Source organism: Phycodurus eques, chromosome 2, assembly GCF_024500275.1.
Source record: "Phycodurus eques isolate BA_2022a chromosome 2, UOR_Pequ_1.1, whole genome shotgun sequence".
Taxonomy (NCBI): domain Eukaryota; kingdom Metazoa; phylum Chordata; class Actinopteri; order Syngnathiformes; family Syngnathidae; genus Phycodurus; species Phycodurus eques.
The window spans coordinates 38,868,163-38,894,888 of NC_084526.1; the positions used below are offsets into that span (position 1 = coordinate 38,868,163).

General features: G+C 42.4%; 1 protein-coding gene across 2 annotated transcripts in view; it reads left to right on the plus strand.

Annotated features, from left to right (window-relative positions):
• Positions 1 to 26,726, plus strand: part of ccdc102a (coiled-coil domain containing 102A) — an 83,361-nt gene that overhangs the window by 43,034 nt on the left and 13,601 nt on the right. For both annotated transcript variants that reach the window (XM_061670607.1, XM_061670608.1), the window contains exons 6-7: positions 14,734 to 14,850; positions 16,699 to 16,908. In XM_061670607.1, the coding sequence (XP_061526591.1) occupies positions 14,734 to 14,850; positions 16,699 to 16,908 (327 nt within the window). The remainder of the gene's footprint in view (positions 1 to 14,733; positions 14,851 to 16,698; positions 16,909 to 26,726) is intronic.

Sequence of the window (26,726 nt, forward strand, 5' to 3'; positions counted from 1 at the left end):
ATGTTAATTGATAGAATTTCAACATCATTAGAGATGACCAGATCTAAGATGTGACCTTGAGTGTGGGTTGGAATCTTAATATGTCGAGAGAGGTCAAATGTGTTGAGTACAGCAGAGAGTTCTGTCAACATGAATGTGAAAGTCTCCCGTTATGACAAAATAGTAGTAGTCAGTACAAATAACTGACAGCAGTTCTGAAAAGTCCTCCATAAAATTTCTACTGTATCTTGGAGACCTATAAATTATTAAAACAATAACCTTTGGCTCCCCTTTAACAAAAAAGGGGTTTAAGACAGAGCTCTGGCTCGGCCATTCAAGAACAGTCACGGATTTGTTCTGAAGCCACTCCTTCGGTTTTTTAGCTGTTTGCTTAGGGTCATTGTCTTTTTTGAAGGTGAACCTTCGGCCCAGTCTGAGGTTCTGAGGACTCTGGAGAAGGTTTTCATCCAGGATATCCCTGTACTTGGCTGCATTCATCTTTTCTTCGATTGCAACCAGTCTCCCTGTCCCTCCAGCTGAAAAACACAGCCACGGCATGATGCTGCCACCACCATGCTTCACTGAGGGGACTGTATTGGACAGGTGAGGAGTAGTGTCTGGTTTTCTCCACACATACCACTTAGAATTAAGGCCAACAATTTCTATCTTTGTCTCATCAGACCAGAGAATCTTATTTCTCACCATCTTGGAGTCCTTCAGGTGTTTTTTAGCAAACTCCATGCGGGCTTTCATGTGTCTTGCACTGAGGAGAGGCTTCCGTCGGGCTCGTCTGCCATAAAGCCCTGACTGGTGGAGGGCTACAGTGATGGTTGACTTTCTAGAACTTTCCCTCATCTCCCAACTGCATCTCTGAAGCTCAGCCACAGTGATCTTTGGGTTCTTCTTTACCTCTCCCACCAATTGCTCAGTTTGGCCAGACGGCCAGCTCTAGGAAGGGTTCGGATCATCCCAAACGTCTTCCATTTCAGGATTATGGAGGCCACTGTGCTCTTAGGAACCTTAGGTGCAGCAGAATTTTTTTCTAACCTTGGCCAGATCTGTGCCTTGCCACAATTCTGTCTCTGAGCTCTTCAGGCAGTTCCTTTGACCTCATGATTCTCATTTGCTCTGACATGCACTGTGAGCTGCAAGGTCTTAAAAAGACAGGGGTGTGGCTTTCCTAATCAAGTCCAATCAGTATAATCAAACACAGCTGGACTCCAATGAAGGTGTGGAAGCATTTTAAGGATGATCAGAAGAAATGGACAGCACCCGATTTAACTACAGAAGTGTCAGGAGGGTCTGAATACTTATGGCTGTGTGATATTTCAGTTTTTCTTTTTTAATAAATCAGCAAACAATTCAACAATTATGTTTTTTTCTGTCAATATGGGGGGCTGTGTGTACATTCTTGAGGACAAAATGAACTTAAATGATTTTAACAAATGGCTGCAATATAACAAAGAGTGAAAAATTTAAGGGGGTCTGAAAACTTTCAGTACCCACTGTCTAAACAGTTGTGCTCATACGTTTACATACCCTGGCGGAATTTGTGAAATATTGTTTTTAGTTTTTTTTTTTTTAAATATGACTGATGACTGAACAACATCCATCCATCCATTTTCTGAACCGCTTCTCCTCACAAGGGTCGTGGGCGTGCTGGAGCCTTATCCCAGCTATCATCGGTCAGGAGGCGGGGTACACCCTGAACTGGTTGCCAGCCAATCGCAGGGCACATACAAACAAACAACCATTCGCACTCACACTCACACCTACGGGCAATTTAGAGTCGTCAATAAACCTTCCATGCATGTTTTTGGGATGTGGGAGGAAACCGTAGTGCCCGGAGAAAACCCACGCAGGCACGGGGAGAACTTGCAAACTCCACACAGGCGGGGCCGGGGATTGAACCCCGGTCCTCAGAACTGTGAAGCTCTAACCATGCCGCTTCTTAATGGTTATGTTTTGTTGAATTATAATGCTTTTCTGAAGTTCTTGACTGTTTAATTTTAATTCCATTAACATAAAATCAAATGTGTTTCGCCTGGTCCTTCACGTTTTCTTTAAAGAATTGTACACATCTTACAAATTCTGCCTGCGTAATCAAAAATATGAGCACAACTGTGTGTTTTTGAATTTACTGACTAAAAGTAGGGTTGTGAATTTCAAATCAGAGCAAGTAAATAAAAAATAAAGTATTACGTATTCAAATAAAGTGCTTAACTTCAGAACAATTATTTGAAAAAAAGCTAACAAAATACAGATAATACTTCATATTTTGATCCTATGGGTAGAAGCAAAATCATGCATTGTAAAAATGCATTATACATAGGTAGAAGGGTTTTCCAGAATTTTGAGGTCAACTTTGGGGGTGTGTATTATACATGGGTGCGCATTAGAGAAATTATGATCCTCATTATATACACTATAGCGCAGGGGTGTCAAACTCATTTTAGTCTGAGGGCTGTATACGACCTAATTTGATCTCAAGGGGGCCGGACCAGAAAACCTATAGCATAATTAACAAAGTACAACGTAATAATAAGTCAAAATTTTAGTGCGAATAAACAAGTATATAACAAAATTTTTTTTATTTAATGTACTGTAGAAAACAAACAACAGTCCCAATCATAGTATTAAGTGCAGTAAATATTCATTTATAAATGCAGCCCTATCGGGGGCACAAGCCAGTGCAAACTGTAGGCCAGTCCCAAGGCCGAGTATATGAAGAGGGTTGCGTCAGAAAGGGCATCCGGCTTAAAACTTTGCCAAACAAATTTGAGCGTTCATCCAAAGAATTCCATACCGGATCAGTCGTGGCCCAGGTTAACAATGTCCACCACCGGCACCGTCACCTGCAGTGCGCCGGGTGGAAATTCAGCTACTGTGGGTCGAAGTCGAAGAAGATGAGGTGGAAAGCGGGTTCTTCGACAGAAAGAGAAGAGGAAAGCACAGAGCCTAGATCTGAATGTGGGGACTTTGAATGTTGGGACTATGACAGGAAAATCTCGGGAGTTGGTTGACATGATGATTAGGAGAAAGGTTGATTTATTGTGTGTCCAGGAGACCAGGTGGAAAGGCAGTAAAGCTAGAAGTTTAGGGGCAGGGTTTAAATTATTTTACCATGGTGTAGATGGGAAGAGAAATGGAGTCGGGGTTATTTTAAAAGAAGAGTTGGCTAAGAATGTCTTGGAGGTGAAATGAGTATCAGATCTAGTGATGAGGCTCAAACTTGAAATTGAGGGTGTTATGTATAATGTGATTAGTGGCTATGCCCCACAGGTAGGTTTGACCTTGAGGTGAAAGAGAAATTCTGGAAGGAGCTAGACGAAGTAGTTCTGAGCATCCCAGACAGAGAGAGAGTCGTGATTGGTACAGATTGTAATGGACATGTTGGTGACGGGAATAGGGGTGATGAAGAAATGATGGGTAAGTACGGCCTCCAGGAAATGAACTTGGAGGGACAGATGGTGGTAGACTTTGCAAAAAGGATGCAAAGGTCTGTAGTGAACACTTTTTTCCAGAAGAGGAAGGAACATTGGGTGATCTACAAGAGCGGAGGTAGAAGCACGCAGGTGGATTACATCAGGTGCAGACGATGTAATCTGAAGGAGGTTAACGAATGTAAGGTAGTGGTAGGGGAGAGTGTGGCTAGACAGCATAGGATGGTGGAGTGTAAGATGACTCTGGTGGTGGGGAGGAAAATTAGGAAGACAAAAGCAGAGCAGAGAACCATGTGGTGGAAGCTGAGACAGGACGAGTGTTGTGCAGCTTTTCGGGAAGAGGTGAGACAGGCTCTTGGTGGACAGGAGGAGCTTCCAGAAGACTGGACCACTGCAGCCAAAGTGATCAGAGGCAGGCAGGAGAGTAGCTGGTGTATCTTCTGGCAGGAAAGGAGAGAAGGAGACTTGGTGGTGGAACCTCACAGTACAGGAAATCATACAAGGAAAAAGGTTAGCTAAGAAGAAGTGGGACACTGAGAAGACCGAGGAGAGGTGAAAGGAATACATTGAGATGCAACATAGGGCAAAGATAGAGGTGGCAAAGGCCAAACAAGAGGCATAAGATGACATGTATACCAAGTTGGACACTAAAGAAGGAGAAAATGATCTATACAGGTTGGCCAGACAGAGGGATAGAGATGGGAAGGATGTGCAGCAGGTTAGGGTGATTAAGGATAGAGATGGAAATATGTTGACTGGTGCCAGTAGTGTGCTAGATAGATGGAAAGAATACTTCGAGGAGTTGAATGACGAAAATGAGAGAGAAGGGAGAGTAGAAGAGGCAAGTGTGATGGACCAGGAAGTGACAATGATTAGTCAGGGGGAAGTTAGAAAGGCTTTAAAGAGAATGAAAAATGGAAAGACAGTTGGTCCTGATGACATTCACGTGGAGATATGGAAGCATCTAGGAGAGGTGGCTGTGTAGTTTTTTACCAGCTTGTTAAATAGAATTCTAGCGCGTGAGAAGATGCCTAAGGAATAGAGGAAAAGTGTGCTGGTGCCCACGTTTAAGAACAAGGGTGATGTGCAGAGGTGTGGGAACTATGGAGGAATAAAGTTGATGAGCCACACAATTAAGTTATGGGAAAGAGTAGTGGAGGCTAGACTTAGGACAGAAGTGAGTATTTGCGAGCAACTGTATGGTATATGACAATTAATAAAGATACCAAATCAGGAGTACCACAGATGCATTATTTGCCTTGAGGATGTTGATGGAAAAGTACAGAGAAGGTCAGAAGGAGCTACATTGTGTCTTTGTAGATCTAGAGAAAGCCTATGACAGAGTACCCAGAGAGGAACTGTGGTACTGCATGCGGAAGTCTGGAGTGGCAGAGAAGTATGTTAGAATAATACAGGACATGTCCGAGGGTAGCAGAGCAGTGGTGAGGTGTGTTGTAGGTGTGACAGGCGAATTTAAGGTGGAGGTGGGACTACATCAGGGATCAGCCCTGAGACCCTTCCTGTTTGCAGATGTGATGGATAGGCTGACAGATGAGGTTAGACTGGAATCCCTGTGGACCATGATGTTTGCAGATGACATTGTGATCTGCAGTGAAAGCAGGGAGCAAGTGGAGGAACAGTTAGAAAGATAGAGGCATGCACTGGAAAGGAGAGGAATGAAGATTGGCCGAAGTAAGACAGAGTATATGTGCATTCATGAGAGGGGTGGAGAGGGAAAGAGTAAGGCTATAGGGAGAAGAGATAGCAAGGGTGGAGGACTTCAAAAACTTGGGGTCAACAGTCCAGAGCAATGGTGACTGTGGTCAGGAAGTGAAGAAAAGGGTCCAAGCAGGTTGGAACGGGTGAAGGAAGGTGTCAGGTGTGTTATGTGACAGAAGAGTCTCTGCTAGGATGAAGGGCAAAGTTTATAAAACAGTGGGAGGCCAGCCAGGATGTACGGATTAGAGACAGTGGCACTGAAGAGACACCCAATGTGACATCCGTGCACCCAGACTTGAGATTCCTTATATGGACAAATTGTTGTCGGGACATGAGGTATGATGAAAACCAGGATCTTGCAACACCAGTGATCCCAATTAGGGGTGTCCCGATCCGATCTTTGAGATCGAAAACCAGTCCGATGTCAGCAAAAAAAAGGAGCATCGGATTGGATCTAAAATCTCAGGTTTTACCACTCTTATACAAGCACTCGATTTCATGTTCTGCTGCGGCACTTCTATCCAGCAGCGCCCGGAGGTCATGCAGAGCCCATTGAATCACAACAACAGGTTGCTAAGGTGCTAACATAGTAGCATGCAGTAAGAGTACATGTTGCTTCCTTAAAGCCGTTTATTAACACCCCAGTTGAAGTTTAGAGTAAAACTAAACACACAAAATAATTACACCTATCGAATGTTCAAATACATCACAGAATTTGTTTCTTTGTTTTTGTTCATAAAATCGCACATAAGAATCACGCACAAAGAATGAAAAACAGCATTGACGAGCTAACAAACATTAGCATCTAACTCGCTGCACTTATATTTCTCAAAATAATTAATATTGGTACACAAACGTACAAACACATACAAACAGGCAATATAACAATACTCTCTTGCATATATTCTTCAAAATTGTGAAAAACGAGTTATAATAATATTCTATCGTGACTTCGACTTTCTTTGTTACTGCAAGTTGTATCTCATTGTGTTTAGCACAGTGTACTTCAGAGGCCGAGACGTGCACACCAGGAACAGCGATTGTCAGTAAAACAAAACCCAGTTGCATCAAGAAGTTCAGAAGTGTATTGCCGCACATTTGAAGAAAGCAAATAATGTTCCCACCATATACTGAAAGTAAAAAAAACTGAATTGACCTTTAATTGTTATTTTGCACTTAAAAAGTATCATTTGTATTTAATCTTTATTGAGATTATCTTTCATGGGCGGCACGGCAGTTGACTGGTAAGCACATCTGCCTCACAATTCTGAGGACCCGTGTTTAAATCCGGGTTTGCCTGTGTGGTGTTTGCATGTTCTCCCCGTGGCTGCGTGGGTTTTCTCTGGGTAGTCTGGTTTCCTCCCACATCACAAAAACATGGACGGTAGGTTGATTGAGGACTCCAAATTGCCCGTTGGTGTGAATGTGAGTGTGAATGGTTATTTGTTTCTAGCTGCCTTGCAATTGGCTGGCGACCAGTTCAGGGTGTACCCCGGCCTCTCGCCCGAAAAAATAGCTGGGATAGGGTCCAGCACACCTGCGACCCTAGTGAGGATCAGCGGTACGGAAAATGGATGGATGGAGATTTCTCATGGTTTTCAAATTTATTTTTTATTTAATCTATTCAAATGTAGAATATGCTTATGTTTAAGCAATAGTTATGGAGCAATTTAAATATATATTTTTGTTATTGGTTTTATATACTCCGCCTGTGTGGAGTTTGCATGTTCTCCCCGTGCCTGCGTGGGTTTTTTCCGGGGACGCCGGTTTCCTCCCACATCCCAAAAAACATACATGGTAGGTTAATTGAAGACTCTAAATTGGCCATAGGTGTGAGTGGTTGTTTGTTTATATTTGCCCTGCGTTTGGCTGGCAACCAGTTCAGGGTGTATCCCGCCTCCTGCCCGATGATAGCTGGGATAGGCTCCAGCACTCCCGTGACCCTTGTGAGGATAAGCGGATCAGAAAATGGATGGATGGATGGATATATATATATGTATATGTGTGTATACGTGTGTATATATGTATGTATGTATGTATATGTGTGTGTATATATGAATATATATATATATATATGTGTGTGTGTGTGTGTATATATATATATATATGTGTGTGTATGTGTATATATATGTATATATATATACATATATATATATATATATGTGTATATATGTATATATATATGTGTGTATATATGTATATGTTTATATATATATGTATATTTATATGTATATGTATGTAAATGTTTATATATATATACATACACACACACATATATATATATATATATATATATATATATACACACACACAGATATATGTATACACCCACACACATATATATATATATATATATATATATATATATATATATATATATATATATATATATATATATATATATATATACATATATATATATGCCAGTTTATATATATATATATATATATAAACTATAAATATACTATACTATATAAATATATAATATATATGCCAAGTTTGATGCAAATTTACGTTAGCTTGTCAATTGTGTTTTTCATTCAGATTAGCCGAAGTAAAACAGAATATATGTGCATGAATGAGAGGGGTGGGGGAAGAGTGAGGCTACAGGGAGAAGAGATAGCAAGGGTGGAGGACTTTAGATACTTGGGGTCAACCGTCCAGAGCAATGGTGACTGTGGTCAGGAAGTGAATAAACGGGTCCAAGCAGGTTGGAACAGGTAGAGGAAGGTGTCAGGTGTGTTATGTGACAGAAGAGTCTCTGCTAGGATGAAGGGCAAAGTTTATAAAACAGTGGTGAGGCCAGCCATGATGTACGGATTAGAGACAGTGGCACTGAAGAGACAACAGGAAGCAGAGCTGGAGGTGGCGGAAATGAAGATGTTGAGGTTCGCTCTCGGAGTAACCAGGTTGGATAAAATTAGAAATGAGCTCATCAGAGGGACAGCCAAGGTTCGATGTTTTCGAGACAAAGTTAGAGAGAGCAGACTTCGTTGGTTTGGACACGTCCAGGGGAGAAATAGTGAGTATATTGGTAGAAGGATGATGAGGATGGAGCCGCCAGGCAAGAGAGCGAGAGGAAGACCAAAGAGAAGGTTGATGGATGTCTTGAGGGAAGACATGAGGGCAGTTGGTGTTCGAGAGGACAATGCAGGAGATAGGCTTACATGAAAAAGGATGACGCGCTGTGGCGACCCCTAAAGTGACAAGCCGAAAGAAAAATAACTGTTAGCTTTGAGCTCGCGATTTTTGTAAACAAAAACGAAGAAAGAAACTGTGTCTGTGATGTATTTGAACATTCAATGCGTTTAATTATTTTGTTATGTATGTTTAGTTTCACAGTGAACTTTAAAGTGTCAATAAATGAATTTAAGCAAGCGATATTCACTCTTACACCTTGCTACTATGATAGCACCTTAGCAACATGTGATCACGTGGGCTCTGCATGCCATCGGTGCGCTGCTGGATAGAAGTGCTGGAGCGGAGCAGGGAATTCACTGCTTGTATAAGAGTGGTAAATTTTGATATTTTAGATCCGCTCTAATCCGATCCTTGTTTTTTTTGCTGACATCGGATGGATTTCTGATCGCAATGATCGAATCGGGACACCCCTAGTAAATACCATACAAAGGTAACCCTTGTAAACCCAGTTTTTAAATGGTGATTGTCTTTATTAAGAAAAAAAAACTATTCAAAGCCTCTTGGCCCTGTGTGACAAAGTAATATCCCCCCTACACCGAATAACTGGTTGGGCCACACTCACCAGCAACAATTGAAACCAAACATTTTATATAACTGGCAATGAGTCTTTCACATATCTGTGGAAATATTTTGGCCCACTCTTCCTTGCAGAATTGTTTTAATTCACCAACACTTGAGGGTTTTCGAGCATAAATGGCCTCTTTAAGGTCATGTCACAGCATTTCAAACGGACTTTGACTAGGCCACCCCAAAACCTTAATTTAGGTTTTTTTCAAGCAAATCAGTAGTTGACTTGCTGGTCTGTTCTGGATTGTTGTCCTGCTGCAGAACCCAACCCGCTGCAGCTTGAAGTCACGAACTGATGGCCGAAAATTCTCCTTCAGGATTTTCTGAAAAAGAGCAGAAGTCATGGTTCCATCAGTCACACCAAGTCATCCAGGTCCTGAAGAAACAAAGCAACCCAGACCATCACGCTACCACCACCATATTTGACTGTTGGTATGACGTTCTTTTTCTGAAATGCTGTGTTACATTTACACCAGATACCTTCCATAAAGTTCAACTTTCGTCTCGTCAGTGCATAGAATAATCTCCCAGTCTTGGGAATCATTCAGATGTTTTTGGGGCAAAAGTAAGATGAGCCCGGTGGAACGGTGGCCGACTGGTTAGCACATCTGCCTCAGAGTTCTGAGGACCCGAGTTCAAATCGGGCCTCCCCTGTGTGGAGTTTGCATGTTCTCCCAGTACCTGTGTGGGTTTTCTCTGGGTACTTTGGTTTCCTCCCACATTCCAAAAACATGCATGCTAGGATAATTGAAGACTAAACAGTTTGTATGTGTGAATGTGAGACCGAATGGTTGTTTGTCTATATGTGCCGTGCGGTTGGCTGACGACCAGTTCTGGGTGTACCCCGACCCTTGCCTGAAGTCAGCTGGGATAGGCGCCAGCACACCCACGACCCTAGTAGGATAAGTGGTTCAGAAAATGGATGGATGGATGGAAAATGAGCGGCTTGAAATTCTGCCATTGATGCCATTTTTGTTTAATTCTTATTGTTGAGTCTTGGCTTAACTGAGGCAAGGGAGGCCTGCAGTTCTTTAGATGTTGTCTTTGGTTCCTCTGTGACCTCCTGGATGAGCCATCACTTTGCTCTTGGGGCAATTTTTGTCAGCCAGCCACTACTGGGAAGTTTCGCGCCTTTCCATGTTTTCTCCATTTTTGGTACAATGGCTCTCACCGTGTTTCACTGGTCCAAGTACCAATGTACCAAGCTTGAGAAATTGCTTTGTAACGCTTGTCAGACTGATAGATGTTAATTACTTTATTTCTATTCAGTTTTTGAATTTCTTTGGATCATGGCATTTTATTGCAGCATCCTTTTGCTGGCTTTATTTTGTCAAACAGGTTCTATTTCAGTCATTACTTGATTAAGCAGGTCTGGAGGTAATCAGGCTTGGGCATGGTCAGTGAAAATGTACTCAACTTTCCCCCAAAAATGTGATAAGCCACAGTTGATTCATGATTTAACAGGGGGGGAGCATATACTTGGTGCCAGGGTGAACGACTGGTTACCACATCTGCCTCAGAGTTCTCAGGACCCGGGTTCAAATCTGTCCTCGCCTGTATGGAATTTGCATGTTCTCCCCGTGCTTGTATGGGTTTTCTCCGGGTGCTGTGGTTTCCTCCCACATCCCAAAAACATGCATGTTAGGTTAATTGGAAACTCTAAATTGCCTGTGGTGTAGGGTTGGGCATTGACAATCGAGAACCGATTGGAACCGGGACTAAGGTTCTGGTTCTCCCAGAATCGATTGATTCCCAGTTTCGATGCGTAGTCCGCCGACCCCAAAGAAGAAGTGGCAAAAACCAACGAAGAAGCAGCTAAAATGAACGAAAGAAGAACGCACACGAAGTAGTGCAGGTTAGTTCCACACACATTGCCTTTTAGTTTATAGGTTTGAAATTGATACTGGTTATAAAGAACCCAGAGTCAAATGTTCATTTTAGTCTATGCTGCGGGCTGCTAAGAAAATGGATGTTCATGATTTGGACACACTTTATTTAAACCATGCAAACCTTTTTGACCCAGCCCCCTAAAAGAATCAGAATTGAGAATCATTTGGAACCGGAATCGGACCAAAATCGTTGAAATTCAAACGATGCCCAACCCTACGTAGGTGTGAATGTGAGTGCGTATGGTTGTTTGTTTATATGGCCCTGCGATTGGCTGGCGATCAGTTCAGGGTGTACCCGCCTCTCGCCAGAGTCAGCTGGGATAGGCTCCAGCACGCCCACGACAAGCGGTATGGAAAATGGAAAAATGGATGGGGCATATACTTTTCCACACAGTGCCAGGTAGCTTCGAATATTTTTTTTCCCTTGATAAAAAAAAAAAAAAAAAAAAAAAGAAAATCACCATTTAGTAACTGCATTTTATGTTTACTTGGGTTGTCTTTCTCTGATATTTACATTTATTTGATGATCTTCAGCATATATGTCGGGAAACTGCAAAAAGAAAAGAAAAAAAAGAAAAATAATTTGAGAAAGGGGCAAATACTTTTTCACAGGACTGTAGGTAATGTGTAATATCAGTGCCTGTTCCGCTGACCACCAACGAAGAAGAATAATGATCGAAAGTGTGGCTTAACTTTGTTAAAATAAATGACCAGTTGGCTCCGTGCATCACCTCCAATGAGATTATATTGTGCAAAGGAGTTTGCACGAGTAACATGGTTTAACACTTTCGGACACCTCATGTGAAAGTCAGTCTCTGACGGCTTTCCATGCTCCCTGCAGCTCTGACCCTCAGCTCAGCACCGTACTTTAATCAGAATCAGGTGAGTAAAACAATAAAATGCATCTTATTATTCAAATTAAGACAAAGCCCAACACTACTGCCCGCTCAGCGTGGATTCTGAAATATTGTTATTGCGAACATAACGCCACGAAAATATGTAAATTTTTCAGCTTCGGAAATTAGATGAAAGGTTTGGGAAAGTCATGGAAAACATTACTAAAACGTGTATGAACCCTGGGTTAAATACACGGGTAATCGGGCGTGACAAGACACAAGGGAAAGCACCATCAGTGACAGGTGAGCACCAGACAAGGGGAAAGGTAGCGCGCGCACACACACACACAAGATGACGATTTTTGTATTGTACATGTGATTTCCTAGTTTAATTAAAAAAAAAAAATTGTTAAAGCATTTTCACCATTGTCATTATGTAGTGTTGTGTGTAGAATTTGAAAGAAAAAAATAATGTAATCAGTATAACAAGAAAATGTGGAAAAAGTGAAGTGCTTTGAATATCTTCAGTATGCAGATTATTAAACAATCTAATTAAATAGAGGCTTTGGTACTGATTAATGATCTTTTATCTATCCATCCATCCATCCATTGTCTGAGGTCGGGTCGCAGCCAGCTGGTGACCAGTTCAAGGTTTATCTCGCCTGAAGTCAGCTGGGATAGGCGCCAGCACACCTACTACCCTAGTAGGATAAGCGGTTCAGAAAATGGATGGAAGATGAGCGCCTTGGAATTCTGCCATGATTTAACAAGGGGGGGGGGGGGGGCATATACTTGGCGCCACGGTTCATTGTCAAATAAATCAAATAAACATTGACATCATGAACCAAGTTTTTCTTTCAAAGGTCCATCAGAATCCAATTCTTTTCTACTGTTTACACATAACAGGTCCAAATGAGTCTGTCACATGGTTTAAGTTTGACATCTATGTGCTTTGTTTAGTGCAGAAGACAATTATTGGCATAAAGGCCTATTCACACCCCACTTGACAATGCACATGCCGCCCTCGACTTTCCCATTCATTGTGTGTATTTTGAGAAGGCGGCAGCGCCGTTTGTCATGTTGCGGCGTGGCAATGCAGAGGGCAGTTGATGCGCCGTGGTCCGACCTTGAATAAAAAAAAATTATATTCGAGAGCGACGTCACGGTGATGATAGAGAGCTCCTCCAATAGGAGAGGGGTTGGCGGAGTCATTTCCGTGTGCTTTTTTTGGTGGACTTGCATTGCAGAAAATGGAGGAAGCTGTGACAAATGCAGTGTCTTAGTGTCCCGAACTTTGGGATACAAAAGAAAATACATACAGTGACGTATATAAAAAGGCACAGCAATGGACGTAGCTTTCTTTTACAAAAAAGAAAGATACATATTGGCGAAGTTGCCGAGGCGGTGTCTGCTTCTCCAGCGGGAAAGCTGTTGTTTACTTCCTGGTAGGCTGCTATGTCAGCACTTCAAAATTTGGGCACGCTGGACCGGAGCGCCGTGGTCGTTGGCGCTGTGTCGCGAGCTAGGATCATCTCGGCAGGTTAAATTGTAATCAAAAGGCGTAGATGACGAGCTCAAAATGTCCCCCTCTTTATATATATATATATATATATATATATATATATATATATATATATATATATATATATATTTCATATGTAATATGAACTGTGAACTCGGGCAAAGACTCACCCTCTAAATCCCGATTTTTTATTCTTGTTGACAGTAATGAATGACTTCAGAATCGAATTGTTACTCCTTTTACTATTCTGAAATTCTGAAAGAGATGGCATAGTCCAATTAATAAAAAAATCCAATTCAATTATTTTATAACCATATCGGACCGGAAAAACAGTATGCTGGCGTGCTTTGGCTGACGCTTCTCCCTCTGGAATTTTTTTTTTTGTCTTTTAAAATCATGGCATACTTAATTAAACCAGGATCCCTCACCGAACCGTGGGCAAAAGTAGAACCTGGGTTGGTTTTGCGCCCGTCTTGGTGCTGAGAAATTTATAAATCGACGCTGGATGGGACCAGCTCGCTAGCTAGCCCACTAGCTCTCATCATCTGCTACGTTTTATTGGATCCTGCAGAACTTTCTCCCATTCATTCTGCTGCAGTTGCCGTCTGCCATGCACATCAGCTCCTTGAGCACGGCTATCGGACGCCTCCTTCCACGGAGATAATTGTCTCAGTAGAAGGCTATGGCTATTTGCATCAGTGATCCATCATTAACTGCAATAACAAACTACTGCACAAGTCCGCACGTGCAGAAAATATGCGCAGTAAGTCTAAATGGCGGTTGCCAGAAACGCAGGCTAGAAATTTTGAAGTATTTTGTAGTTTTTTAAAGTAAATATGGCATGGGAGCAGTTGTAGTACATGTACATGCTGTACATCAAGTAATAAATTTTTTCTTTATTTCTTGAGCCTTATCCAGCAAAGGTAAGGTATTTGTAATGTCGCCCTGGCTGCAGAAAGCTGAATAAAACAAAGCAAAATAGAAGCAAATACATATTCAAACTGTACAATGTAATATAGTTACAAGTCACATAATACATTACATCATAGACTGGCCTGTGAAGACGTCGTATGCGGTCATGTGACTGCCTCGTGCCGTCTGATTCGCGAATTTGAGTCAAATGACATCAGTAGTTATGCTGGGTTGCTGCAAAGGCGCCCTACGTGGAAGTCAAAGATGAAGTCTAAAAATAGATCGCATCCGCAATAAATAAATAGCGAGCGGCATGTCGATCATTGTAACGAAGAAAATGTGTCGATTCTTTTTAACATAAATGTCGAACATTGTAGCGAAGTAAAAGTATTGATTCTTCTTAACATTAAATACTCAAGTAAAAGTAAAAGGTATGGTGCATTCAAACTACTCTGACAAGTATAATACATAATATAGTACTGAATTCTTGAGATATGGCTTGTTATCAGTAAACTGTTTTATTTATCAGTAAACTGTTTTATGACTTTTTTTTTTTTTATGACTTTTTTTTTTTGACTTTTTGACGTTTTATTTATCAGTAAACTGTTTTATGACTATTGGCATAATTTTGTTCTTTCATAATTCTCCTCTTCCATTGCCACCAGCTGAATCTGTTGAGGGAAATGCATCAAGATGAACTTGGGCGCATATCCGAAGACCTGGAGGATGAACTGGGAGCTCGTTCCAGTATGGACAAGAAACTAGCTGAATTGCGAACTGAGGTAACAGGCCATTTATAAAAACATAAATGAACACTCATTGATCAACACTGCTGGATGAACATTGTTTAAAAACTCAACAACTAAATTGGAAAATATGGTATTCTTAGCTACTTCTTAGCCACCTTTGTTTGGTCCTGTGCTTCCTTCATTTAATTTTTCATTTGCAGCAATTAATCTTGCAGATTATTTTTCTTCTCAGAGCAATGAATCGATCGCAGTTGGACTGTTCTGCTTGTCTTAGAAGATGTTTCACCTCTCATTTGAGCAGGCTTCATCAGTTCATGCAAGGCTAGGTAGGACAGCGCGAGCCTATTTTTTGGATCTGGAAACCCAAGTGTTTATGTTCCAAATTAGAACCAGGCCCCAAACCCCAAATTGTATCATTCATCTGGAATGCAAAACAACATCCGTTAAGATGCCTGCCTGTTCAGACATAGCTTGAATATATTTTTAGAAATATCTGTTTTCGAGATATCGCTAAACAGAGGAGTTGACTTCCAACATCCATCCATCCATCCATTTTCTGAGCCGCTTTTCCTCACTAGGGTCGCGGACGTGCTGGAGCCAATCCTAGCTATCATCGGGCAGGAGGCAGGGTACACCCTGAACTGGTTGCCAGTCAATCGCAGGGCACACATAAACAAACAACCATTCACACTCACATTCACACCTACGGGCAATTTAGTTTTCAATTAACCTACCATGCATGTTGAAACCGGAGTGCCCGGAGAAAACCCACGCAAGCATGGGGAGAACATGCAAACTCCACACAGGCGAAACCGGGGATTGAACCCCGCTCCTCAGAACTCGTCCACTGTGCCGCATACAGTTGAACTTAGTAGATGATTAGTGTGTGATGGCATGCAAAATGTGATTTCTTCACAGTATTCTAATTTTTTAAATTCCTGATTACGTGGGTTTTATGAGCTGGAAACCCAAATTATAGCAAAGCAAAACAAATTTATTTATAGAGCACATTTCATTCACAAGGTAACTCAATGTGCTTTACATGATTAAAAGCATTTAAAAACAAAGAAAAAACTGAAACATTTAAAACAAAGAGAAACAAATAAAAGTACAATTAAAACAGCGCACTGTGCAAGAAATATCATTTAAAAGTGGAAATGCCCTATATATAAAGCATGAGAAAAAAGAAGAGTTTCAAACCTGGACTTAAAAACATTCACACTCGGAGCTGACCTCACGTCTGTTGGCAACTTATTCCATTTGTGTGCAGCATAATAGCTAAACACTGCTTCAGCATGTCTGCTTTGAACTCATTGCTCCACTGTTTAAATTTTATAAAAACGAACAAATAAATACTTGAAATTGTTTAAATTGTAGGCCCTGAATCTATAATCTATGAAACTTTTACTTTTTGAATGAAATTATGGAAATAAATAAGACTTTCCATGATATAAATTCTTTTGGGAAAGGGTCTGTATATATATATTTGAGAGAATATGGGTGCACGGTCCTTTTAATGCATTGTCGAGGTATCGGACCGCGACTCTGCATCGCCAGAGCCTTAAAATCAAAGACTTGGACTCGGGTGCAAAAAAAATTTGATTGCGACATTTCTAATTTTGTAATACTTTTATTCAAATAAAAGAAATTAGGAGACAATTTTGAATTTTTTGATACACTTTTTCTTCGTAATGCATTGCCAAGGTATGGGGTTCGGACTGGGTATCGGCAGATACTGAAAATGAAGTGACTCAGACTCTGATGACTCAGGTTAAAAAAAATGTGATCGGGACATCCCTAATATATTTTCAGTCACACCACTCCTGTACAACCAGTGGTTATGTTTTATAAATGAATGAGTAACATATGTGTGGCTGTCAGATGGAGAGGTTGCAGGTGGAGAATGCAGCCGAATGGGGTCGCAGAGAGCGTTTGGAGACAGAGAAACTGGCGCTGGAGAGGGACAACAAGAAGCTGAGGGCTCAGACTGAAGACTTGGAAGAACAGATGGCGAAGAAGCGCCGCCAGGCTGCGTCAGCAATCGACACAGACCTCAAGGCCATCCAGATTGAGTTGTTTGAGAAAAACAAGGTAAAAAGGCACAGTATACAAAAAGAAACAAACAAAAAAAAGTCGTCTCTTCTGTTACCCAGAAAAAAGTTTGTTTTCCGTTCTTTCGTAATCAGTAGTAGAACGGGTTTGGTTTCACCAAAAACACCGTGTCTGACCAAAAGTGGAGAAAATGATTTTTTTGTGAAAAACGATGTCAAGCAGAACAGTGACTTTGACGCTAATATCTTTTGCTTTTATCTCACCTAAAACTATAAAACAAAAAAAACAAGACAGAAATGAGGGCAAAATAATAGTTTACAGTTTATACAGAAACAACTAAGAAATGCAGCGTGAGTGACACTGACTCATTGCATGGCTCAGGTTGAACTTCAGTGGCTTTTTCACATAGCGTTTCTCTGCGTCATCTTTTTACCCGATCACACACTTTCTACTACCTACTGTGACACATACTCTGTTTAAACCATACATGGCACTCTGTTCAAGTGTGAAGTGCCTTAACTTCTCCAACTACCAACATGTTGGCATTTCTCTCCCTCATAATCGACTTGATAAGCCGAGATTTACCGCCTGGTCTATCTTCTACCATACATGCAAATCAGTCGCCTTTCGGCAAAATCTGCCGCTTTGAACTCAAACTAGGCCATTTACATGAATCGTATAGATCCAATGAGTTTTTCCTGGGGGGGGATCTCCGTCGCTGTCGTCATAGGCTGTTTCGTACTCCTTGAACGGTGGCAGTTAGAACCATTCCACAAATCCACCATCCACACACAGATGTAATGTCTGAATATTACTCCGCGAGGGACTAATATGCATCGGCCTGAGGTTCCGCCTGTGCGCTCGGGACCTGCTTTGGATAAGTCACAGGAGTTGACGAGATCAGAAAAAACACATCCGCCTCTTCTGCTGTTAAGAGCTAACGGTATTTTTCTCCGATAAAATTATCTAAATGTCGCACGCTACTTTTATTTATCAATTATTGCTTATTTATCAACGATTTCATGCGCGAGACAGAATTTACATATACACATTTTATTTTTATTTTACTGATGTTCATGCTGTGGTTAAAAAACCTGACGTTACTCACTACTTTTTACTCTGAAGTAATTTTTTGTAGGACTACTTTTTACTTTTACTTGAGTCGCATTATTGTCAAGTAACAGTACCTTTGAATACAATATTTGGCTACTATACCCACCTCTGGAGCGGACATCCTCTGTTGCTACTCTTTACATTTAAGCAAAATTTTTTTCATCACATCACACAGTGTCGTATTTGTTGCACTGGTCTTTTGTATTTTCTCATTGAGGTGCTGCGGGTCGTGGACCTGGTTGTGGTCCCAGCGGAACTAAGCACACGTAACATCGCCGACAAAAGCTGATCCGCTAGTACATCTTGTATTAATTAGGAAACGCACCTACAGTTATCTAATTAGTTTACGGATGTTAATGTTAAATATATTAACCGACGGAGCGATGTTAGGGATTAGGTCACAACACAAAATGAACTAACTTCAAATGCAGAAATCCAACCATCCATTTTCCGAGCCTCTTATCCTCACAAGGGTCGCGGGATTGCTGGAGCCTACGGTGGTCACTGAAGCAAAAACTCGGGCATGGGAGGAGTTCGGTGAGGCCATGGAGAAAGACTTCCGGACGGCTTCGAGGAAATTCTGGTCCACCATCCAGCGTCTCAGGAGGGGGAAGCAGTGCACCACCAACACTGTGTATAGTGGGGATGGGGCGCTGCTGACCTCGACTCGGGACGTTGTGAGCAGGTGGGGAGAATACTTTGAAGACCTCCTCAATTCCACCGACGCGCCTTCCCATGAGGGAGCAGAGTCTGGGTTCTCTGTGGCGGGCTCTCCTATCTCTGGGGTTGAGGTCACCGAGGTGGTTAAAAAGCTCCTCGGTGGCAAGACCCCGGGGGTGGATGAAATTTGCCCGGAGTTCCTCAAGGCTCTGGATGTTGTAGGGCTGTCCTGAATGACACGCCTCTGCAACATCACGTGGACATCCGGGACAGTGCCTCTGGATTGGCAGACTGGGGTGGTGGTCCCCCTTTTTAAGAAGGGGGACCGGAGGGTGTGTTCAACTACAGGGGGATCACACTCCTCAGCCTCCCTGGTAAGGTCTATTCAGGGGTGCTGGAGAGGAGGGTCCATCGGAAAGTTGAATCTCAGATGCAGGAGGAGCAGTGTGGTTTTTGTCCTGGCCGTGGAACAGTGGACCAGCTCTACACCTTTGGCAGGGTCCTCAAGGGTGCATGGGAGTTCGCTCAACCAGTCTACATGTGTTTTGTGGACTTGGAGAAGGCGTTCGACCGTGTCCCTCGGGGTCATGTGGGGGGTGCTTCGGGAGTATGGGGTAGCGAACCCCCTTGATGCGGGCTGTTCGTTCCCTGTACGACCGGAGTCAGAGTTTGGTCAGAAAAGGGTGTTAGTGGATAGACCAAGGGCTAGAATGGACAAAGGGAATAGGGGTGCGAACCACAGCAGAGCAATCGTTAGACAGTCAGGGGTGTCAAACTCATTTTTGTGATGGGCCACATCGTAGGTATGGTTTACCTCGGAGGGCCGTTATGACTGAACTAGGGATGGGCGAGTACCAATACCAGGTGTCGGCATCGGGCCGATACCGGCCTCATTTCAAGTTGAGGGTACTTGCGAAGGCTGCCGATACCAGCCACAGATACTGAATGCAAAAAAGAAAAAATCTGACATAAAGTCCTACTCTGCAGTAGTTGGCACTACACTGCGACCTTTGACACATTGGTAAATCATTATGTGGGTCAGAAAGAAAGATCTTTGTTCACAATGACCTGTCATTGTGTGAATTGAAATTTTATATTTCAAAAGTACTCGTAGTATTGGTATCAGTGAGTACTTAGGAGTGAATACTTTTACTGGTATCATTCCGAAAACAAGTGGTATTGAACATTACTACTACTAATAACCCATACAAATGTATGATCCCCAAATATTATAGCATAGGGCCATGAGTTTGACACCTGTGGTCTAGATATTTGACTACAAGTAACGTCTAATCGTTTATTTATTTTATTTAATTGTTTTAAACTTGTTTTGTTCAGTCGCATGGCATTGCAGAATGGTGGATTTGTATGCTTTTTGTACTGGAACAGTTTTGCTGTGCAACAGTGGGCCCAGCACAAGCAATTAAAGCTTATAGCTTAGCTTTGTCTGATAGAACTTTGTGAATAAACACCATATCACATGCATATTGGTCAACTGGTGGACGGAGTTGCTGAGCTGGCACATTGAGAAAGGTTGAGCCTGGCACCCTCCACCTGCAAGGGGGGGCCAAGCCAGCGAGCCCGTCCAGCGGGGGACTCAACCAGGGGGACGCCATCCACTCTCCAGGACCCAGGATTGTCCACAGCCCAACCGAAGCGCCCCGACCAGTCTCAAAGGGAGAGGCACAGGCACCAGACCACCGCCCCCCATGCCCAATGTCCCCATCCAGCACGCCCCACCGCTTCCACCACCCCCGGAGAGCATGGGGGCCCCAGCCACCAACAGTGCCCCACGCAGGAGCCAGTTGGCAACGGTCCTAATCTGCCAAAAGCGAGCCCCTGTTAAGCGCCCGTCGTGAGCAAGGACGTGCGAAGGCGCCAAGAGAGGGGAGAGGAAAGCAGCGCCCCAGGAGGGGGGGGATCGCAATCTCGCCGTGGCCCGAAAACCGAAGGAGGGTGGAGGGGGGTTTCAGAAACCAGGAGTCAAGCCAAGAGAAATGTGAATACCCACTACCCACGCTATTATGATGACAACTGGCAACCATTATCCCTGTGCCGTGATCTTGTGTGGTGGGGTGTAGGGCTGTAGTGCATTAAAATTGGGGAGACTTGTGGGGGTGAAATGAGACGGTCACAGGGCAATGATGACCCTTAACCATCACCCCCACCCAGACAAACCAGCTCCCCAAAGAATGTGCGAATGTACGTGGTGCATTAAAATCCACGGGAGAAAGGCATGGCAGGCCGGAGTGCCGGAACACCTGGCTGAGTGTCCTCCCCAGCCCAACACTGTTCTCCCCCCACATATGGGTGTATGATGCATTAAAGTATTTGGCTAGCTAAGTAATAGTATTTGAAGTTGGGTCCGTCAAGTCCCACTTCTATTTTAGCTTTCTGAAGGGTAGCTAGGCTAATTCTATTTTCTTATTTTTAGAGTAAAATTTTAAAATTGCAGAGTCTATCTAGCATTTGGAACCATTTTAATGTGGGTTTGAATGGGATCATTGAAAATAAATAGTTAATTTGTGGTAATGTTTACATTTTTACTATAGCTACACACCCTAAAAGTGAGACAGGTTGGCTGTTCCAACGTTTTAAATCACAATTTTTTTCAAGTAGAGGTACGTGATTTAAATTACTTAACTCTGTAAGTTTTGCTGAGATATTAATGCCTACATATTTAATGTTCCCTGTTGGAATAGGAAAGGTTGGAATTCGGTCCCCAGGATTCCATGAGTTAGTCGTTATGGGAGTATTATTGATTTTGACCAATTGATAGCATATTCTGATAATTGCGAAAATGTCTGAATGAGGTTAAAATCTGTTTGCAGTGATGCCTTGGGTTCTTGTAAATAAAGAAGGATATCATCTGCGTAAAGATTGATTTTGTGCTCTGACACAGGAGTACAGATACCTTTTAATATGAGTGTTCTGCTGTATCGCTACTGCCAGTGGTTCGATACATAGTGTGAATAGCATGGGCGAGAGTGGGCATTCTTGTCTAGTTCCTCTTTATAAAGTGACACTTTGCAATGTGACCCCATTTGTGGTGACAGTTGCTTTGTGTAAGTTGTATAACATTGCGATCCACTGAATATATGAATCACTAATGCCAAATTTGTTAAGTACAGCAAAAAGAAAATACCAGTTAACTTTGTCAAAAGCTTTTTCAAGTGACAAGACAATTGTTTTCAGATTATTACGCTGACACATACTTAGTAGGTTTATCAATCGCCTGACATTGTTGATGGAGCTCCGTCCTTTCATAAAACCTGTTTGGTCACAATGTACTATCGACGGGAGAATTTTTTCTCGTCTGTTGGCTAAAGCCATAGAAATTATTACAAGCCAACGACTTGAATACCTTCTGCAGATTTGAAAAGGACACTTTCACACCCCACACCCACCCAGCCGCACCACCGATCACGATCACACCACCGACTTCTGCGTTAACCATCCGCAAACAGGATGTGAGACGCATCTTCAAACAACAAAAGATTAACAAAGCGGCAGGCCCAGACCATGTGTCCCCATCCTGCCTCAAAGTCTGCGCGGACCAGCTCGCTCCAGTCTTCACTCAGATCTTCAATAGATCTCTGGAACTGTGCGAAGTACCATCCTGTTTCAAACGCTCCACCATCATTGCAGTCCCCAAGAAACCTGCAATCTCGGGTCTAAATGACTACAGGCCTGTCGCCTTGACATCTGTGGTCATGAAGTCCTTTGAACGTCTCATGCTGGACCACCTCAAGAGCGTCACAGGTCCCCTGCTGGACCCCCTGCAGTTTGCCTACCGAGCAAACAGGTCTGCGGATGATGCAGTCAACACTTTATCCTAGAACACCTCAACAGTGCAGGGACCTACGCGAGGATCCTGTTCGTGGCTCAGTTTCCTCCAAGCTTCTCCAGCTCAGCGTCTCACCTGCCATCTGCCAGTGGATTTAAAGCTTCCTGACGGGCAGGACACAGCAGGTGAGGCTGGGGGAGGCCACCTCATCCACACGCAACATCAGCACTGGGGCTCCCCAAGGTTGTGTCCTTTCTCCGCTGCTCTTCTCTCGCTCCACGAACGACTGCACCTCAGCGCACCCGACTGTCAAACTCCTGAAGTTTGAAGATGACACCACTGTCATCGACCTCATGAAGGACGGTGACGAGTCTGCATATCGACAGGAAGTGGAGCGGCTGGAGCTGTGGTGCGTCCGACATAACCTGGAACTGAACACGTTCAAGACTGTAGGTAGAGATGATCGTGGACTTCAGGAGGCATCCTTCGCCACAGCTGCCCCTCACGCTGTCCAGTTGCCTTGTGTCAACCGTCGAGACAGTCAAGTTCCTGGGAATTACAGTCTCTCAGGACCTGAAGTGGGCGATCAACATCAACCCCATCCTCAAAAAGGCCCAGCAGAGGATGTACTTCCTGCGGCTTCTGAGAAAGCACGGCCTGCCACAGGAGCTGCTGAGGCAGTTCTACACAGCGGTGATTGAATCAGTCCTGTGTTCTTCCATCACAGTCTGGTTTGGTGCTGCTACAAAATAGGACAAACTCTGACTGCAACGGACAATCAAAACTGCTGAAAGGATTATCGGTACCCCCCTACCCACCATTGAGGACTTGCACGCTGCCAGAACTAAGACAAGAGCGTGCAAAATCCTCTCGGACCCTCCACATCCCGGTCACCGGCTCTTCCAGCTCCTTCCCTCAGGTAGGCGCTACCGATCAATGCAAACTAGAACTAGCAGATATTCCAACAGCTCCTTTCCTCTTGCGATCAACTTCTTAAACACCTAACCTACAATTCCATTGCAACATGCTGGAAATGTTTTTGTCTTGAGTTTGTTGTCACATTTCTGTCAGGCCAATTATATATTACTCGTGCACTCACTGTAGTAGTCTCACTACGCTGCACTATTTGCATATCTGTTGTTGACCAATACTGGCCACTCATGCCAGAGTAGCATCTGCTCCATTTGCACACTGTCTGAGGAGTATCTGCAACATTTGCACAATCAACATTGTCCCAGATTATTTTACTACTCGCTCGGCGCCCTTTGCACAATGGTCATTGTACCGGACTATTGCAATATTAGTCATTTGAACTGCTCTAAGTGCTAGAGGACTCTGCGTTTTTTTGCACAATTGTCCCAAAAAAATTTTGGGACAATTGTGCAGGGAACCCCTAGACTGCCATGCATTTTCGAGCAATTTCACTCATTCCCTCAAGCCCCACAGAATATTGTGTACTATGACTATGTAAATACCGAAACCACCAAAAGAAAGCTCAAACTCTCTTCTTTCATCAGAAAAAACGTTTCTCTCTAGCCGTTCTTTAGTAATCAGCAGTCAAATATAGGCTAGTTTCAGCCAAATCCGTTTCTGAAGATAAAATAAATAAAATACGAGAAAACAGCCTTTTTGTGAACACAGACACATCAAGCAGAACAATAACTTTGACACCAATTTTTTTTTTTTTTTTGCTTTAGTAAAAAGCTCCAACATCTGAACAAGTATAACTATGTACAATTTATGCAAAAAAAATAAAATAAAATAAAAGCATGAACTTGAACTTGAAATACATGAACTACACGTTGTGTGGTACACAAAATAACAATCCCCTGCATGCAAGGGGACTGACAAGATTTGTACCACATCTTGATCTCGCTTCGCTGGCCTCTCCGTTCACACACCCTACACCTCCTTGCTGGTCTTTTTTTTCTCCTTGTGGGCGATATGCGCTCCAGTCTGTGATTTCCCAGTTGGCCCTCGGTCCCACAACTCCCACACCTGCACCTTCTGCCTCCTCATCGTCCTCCTCTACTTTCTGCTCAATGGTCCGTGTTTTTATGACCTTGCAAGTCCAGCAAGGTTTTACACACCGATGGATTTTTTTCTTTGAAAATAATATCAGCCTTTAACAAACAAATCTGAAACAAATAAGCGGCAAATTCTTTTTACCGGTTGAACGACCTTCCGACTAATGGGTAATAAGCAATATTTTGGTCCAATTTATCCACCCCATTCATGTACTTGTTGTACACAACAACACACTCCGGTTTGAGTTGGGCACATTTTTGCTTGCATCCCTTCTGCCACACTTCAACCGTCTCCATGTTGTCCTGATGGAACGTTGTCACCATCTTCACCAACCACTTGTCTTGCCAAGCTACCACCATCATGTTTTCATTGTGGAACACAAGATATTCCCCCACACTCAAGTAGTATTTTTTTTTAGTTCTGTAATGGACTGAGGTTCCCGTCTGTATTTCTTAAGCTTTCCACACATATTTGTTTGAGCCCCTAATAAAAGTTCACACAAAGAAATGGAGTTGTAGAAATTGTCCATGTCCACTGTGTATCCATGACCAGAGAGACGATCAAGGAGTGTGAAAACAATCTCTGGCAGAGTACTAGCTGTACTGATGTATGGTTTTATGTTGAAACAGTACCCTGTTTCAGAGTCACACAAAATGTAAGATATTATCCCATATTTCACGAGTTTTAGGGGGTCGTACACGCTAAAAGACAGTCCGCGCCACTTCATCATCCCCTCATCAACACAAAAATTTGCCCAGGTTGGTACAGTTCTTTTCATTTGACCACAATGTAGTCCAACACTGGGCGAACTTTTTACAGTTTGTTACGAGCAATTATTAACGGCAAAATACATTATAAGGCATCAAATATTAACACTCAACAGTATCATCAGTAATCAGGTATCAACATGTAAATATAAAATAATATTGTATCAAGAATTTTCCACCTCCAATTATTTTACAATAAACCATGTCAAACGCATTTTTTTGGTTTTTGACCAGCGGCAAAATTTTAGCAGTCATCAACGGAAATAGGCACAGTGTGAAAAATATCAGCAAAATCATGCAACCACTTTTGCTAATATCTGCTAAAAGGGTGAGCCTACCACTCAACAGAGGTTAATGACATTCCACGGCGAGATTTCTTAGAGGCACTTAATAGAAATAGGCATCGTGCTCGTAATTTTGTCAGTCAAAATGCGTTACGAGCAAGCGGCCACTCAATTTCATAACTGTAATCAAAAAACGACCATTTTACGACGGCTATTTGGAATTGATGTAATAATCATAGAAGGATCAATCAATTGCTTCAGAAGGAGTAGGAGACAATATTGACTTACATTTTTAAGTGTCTGTCATATTTTCGTTCTAGCGACTTAGACAAAATAACAAAAACGGTCGACTATTTTGCGACATCGACCACCCAGAACCATTTTCGACTTACATACGACCAGCATACGGCAGCATTTGAGCTTGATGGGAACATGGAGGGGCCGCTAGAACCTGATAAGTGTTTTCAAGAAAATGATGTCAAAATGTTACAAGCTTCGATCTCAAACGGTCAAGTTACTAGCAATGATGAAAAGCGAGTTTGTATAGAATTAGATGGTTTCTTGTTTGATTCGTTGGAGGAGAAATGATTGGTGAATTTTGACCGTTTTCTATCGCTAGTGCACAGTTTTCTGTGTCTCCTGACTGCACTGCTGACTCGCTGGTAATTGTGACGAGTCACAGCACTGTTGAGGACGTGTTGTGTTGTATGTGTATTTTTAGTCGATGTCACACACATCTGTATTTGCCCATAGTAAATTTTGTACTTGATACTATGCGGTGCATTAACAAGTTGGACATAAATTGTTTTTTGAGCCTTCTCTAACACTACTATTTGTGTGAAAAATTCCCAAGGTTTTCATACAATAAACAGCTTTACATATTCATATCTAGAGTCAGTGTTACAAGCGACCACTGGTCAAATAATGGTCATATTAAGTAAACTATGTATGTTTTTACATAACCATGAACCCCTAAATGTAACTGGTATTCTTAAAAAAAAAATTACTAACATATTTTCAATAATATGATTCGAGTTCTTAAATTTTTCTTACACTTCAGTGGAATGACCCATATATCATAGCTACAATATAAAACGTCAATCGTATATAATTGTCAACGTCAATCAATATAATCCTGTCATTTATATTGTTAGATTTACCTTGCTGGAATCCTGTAATTTGTTTTCCTCTGCCTTGTAACACTTTTACGAGATAAAT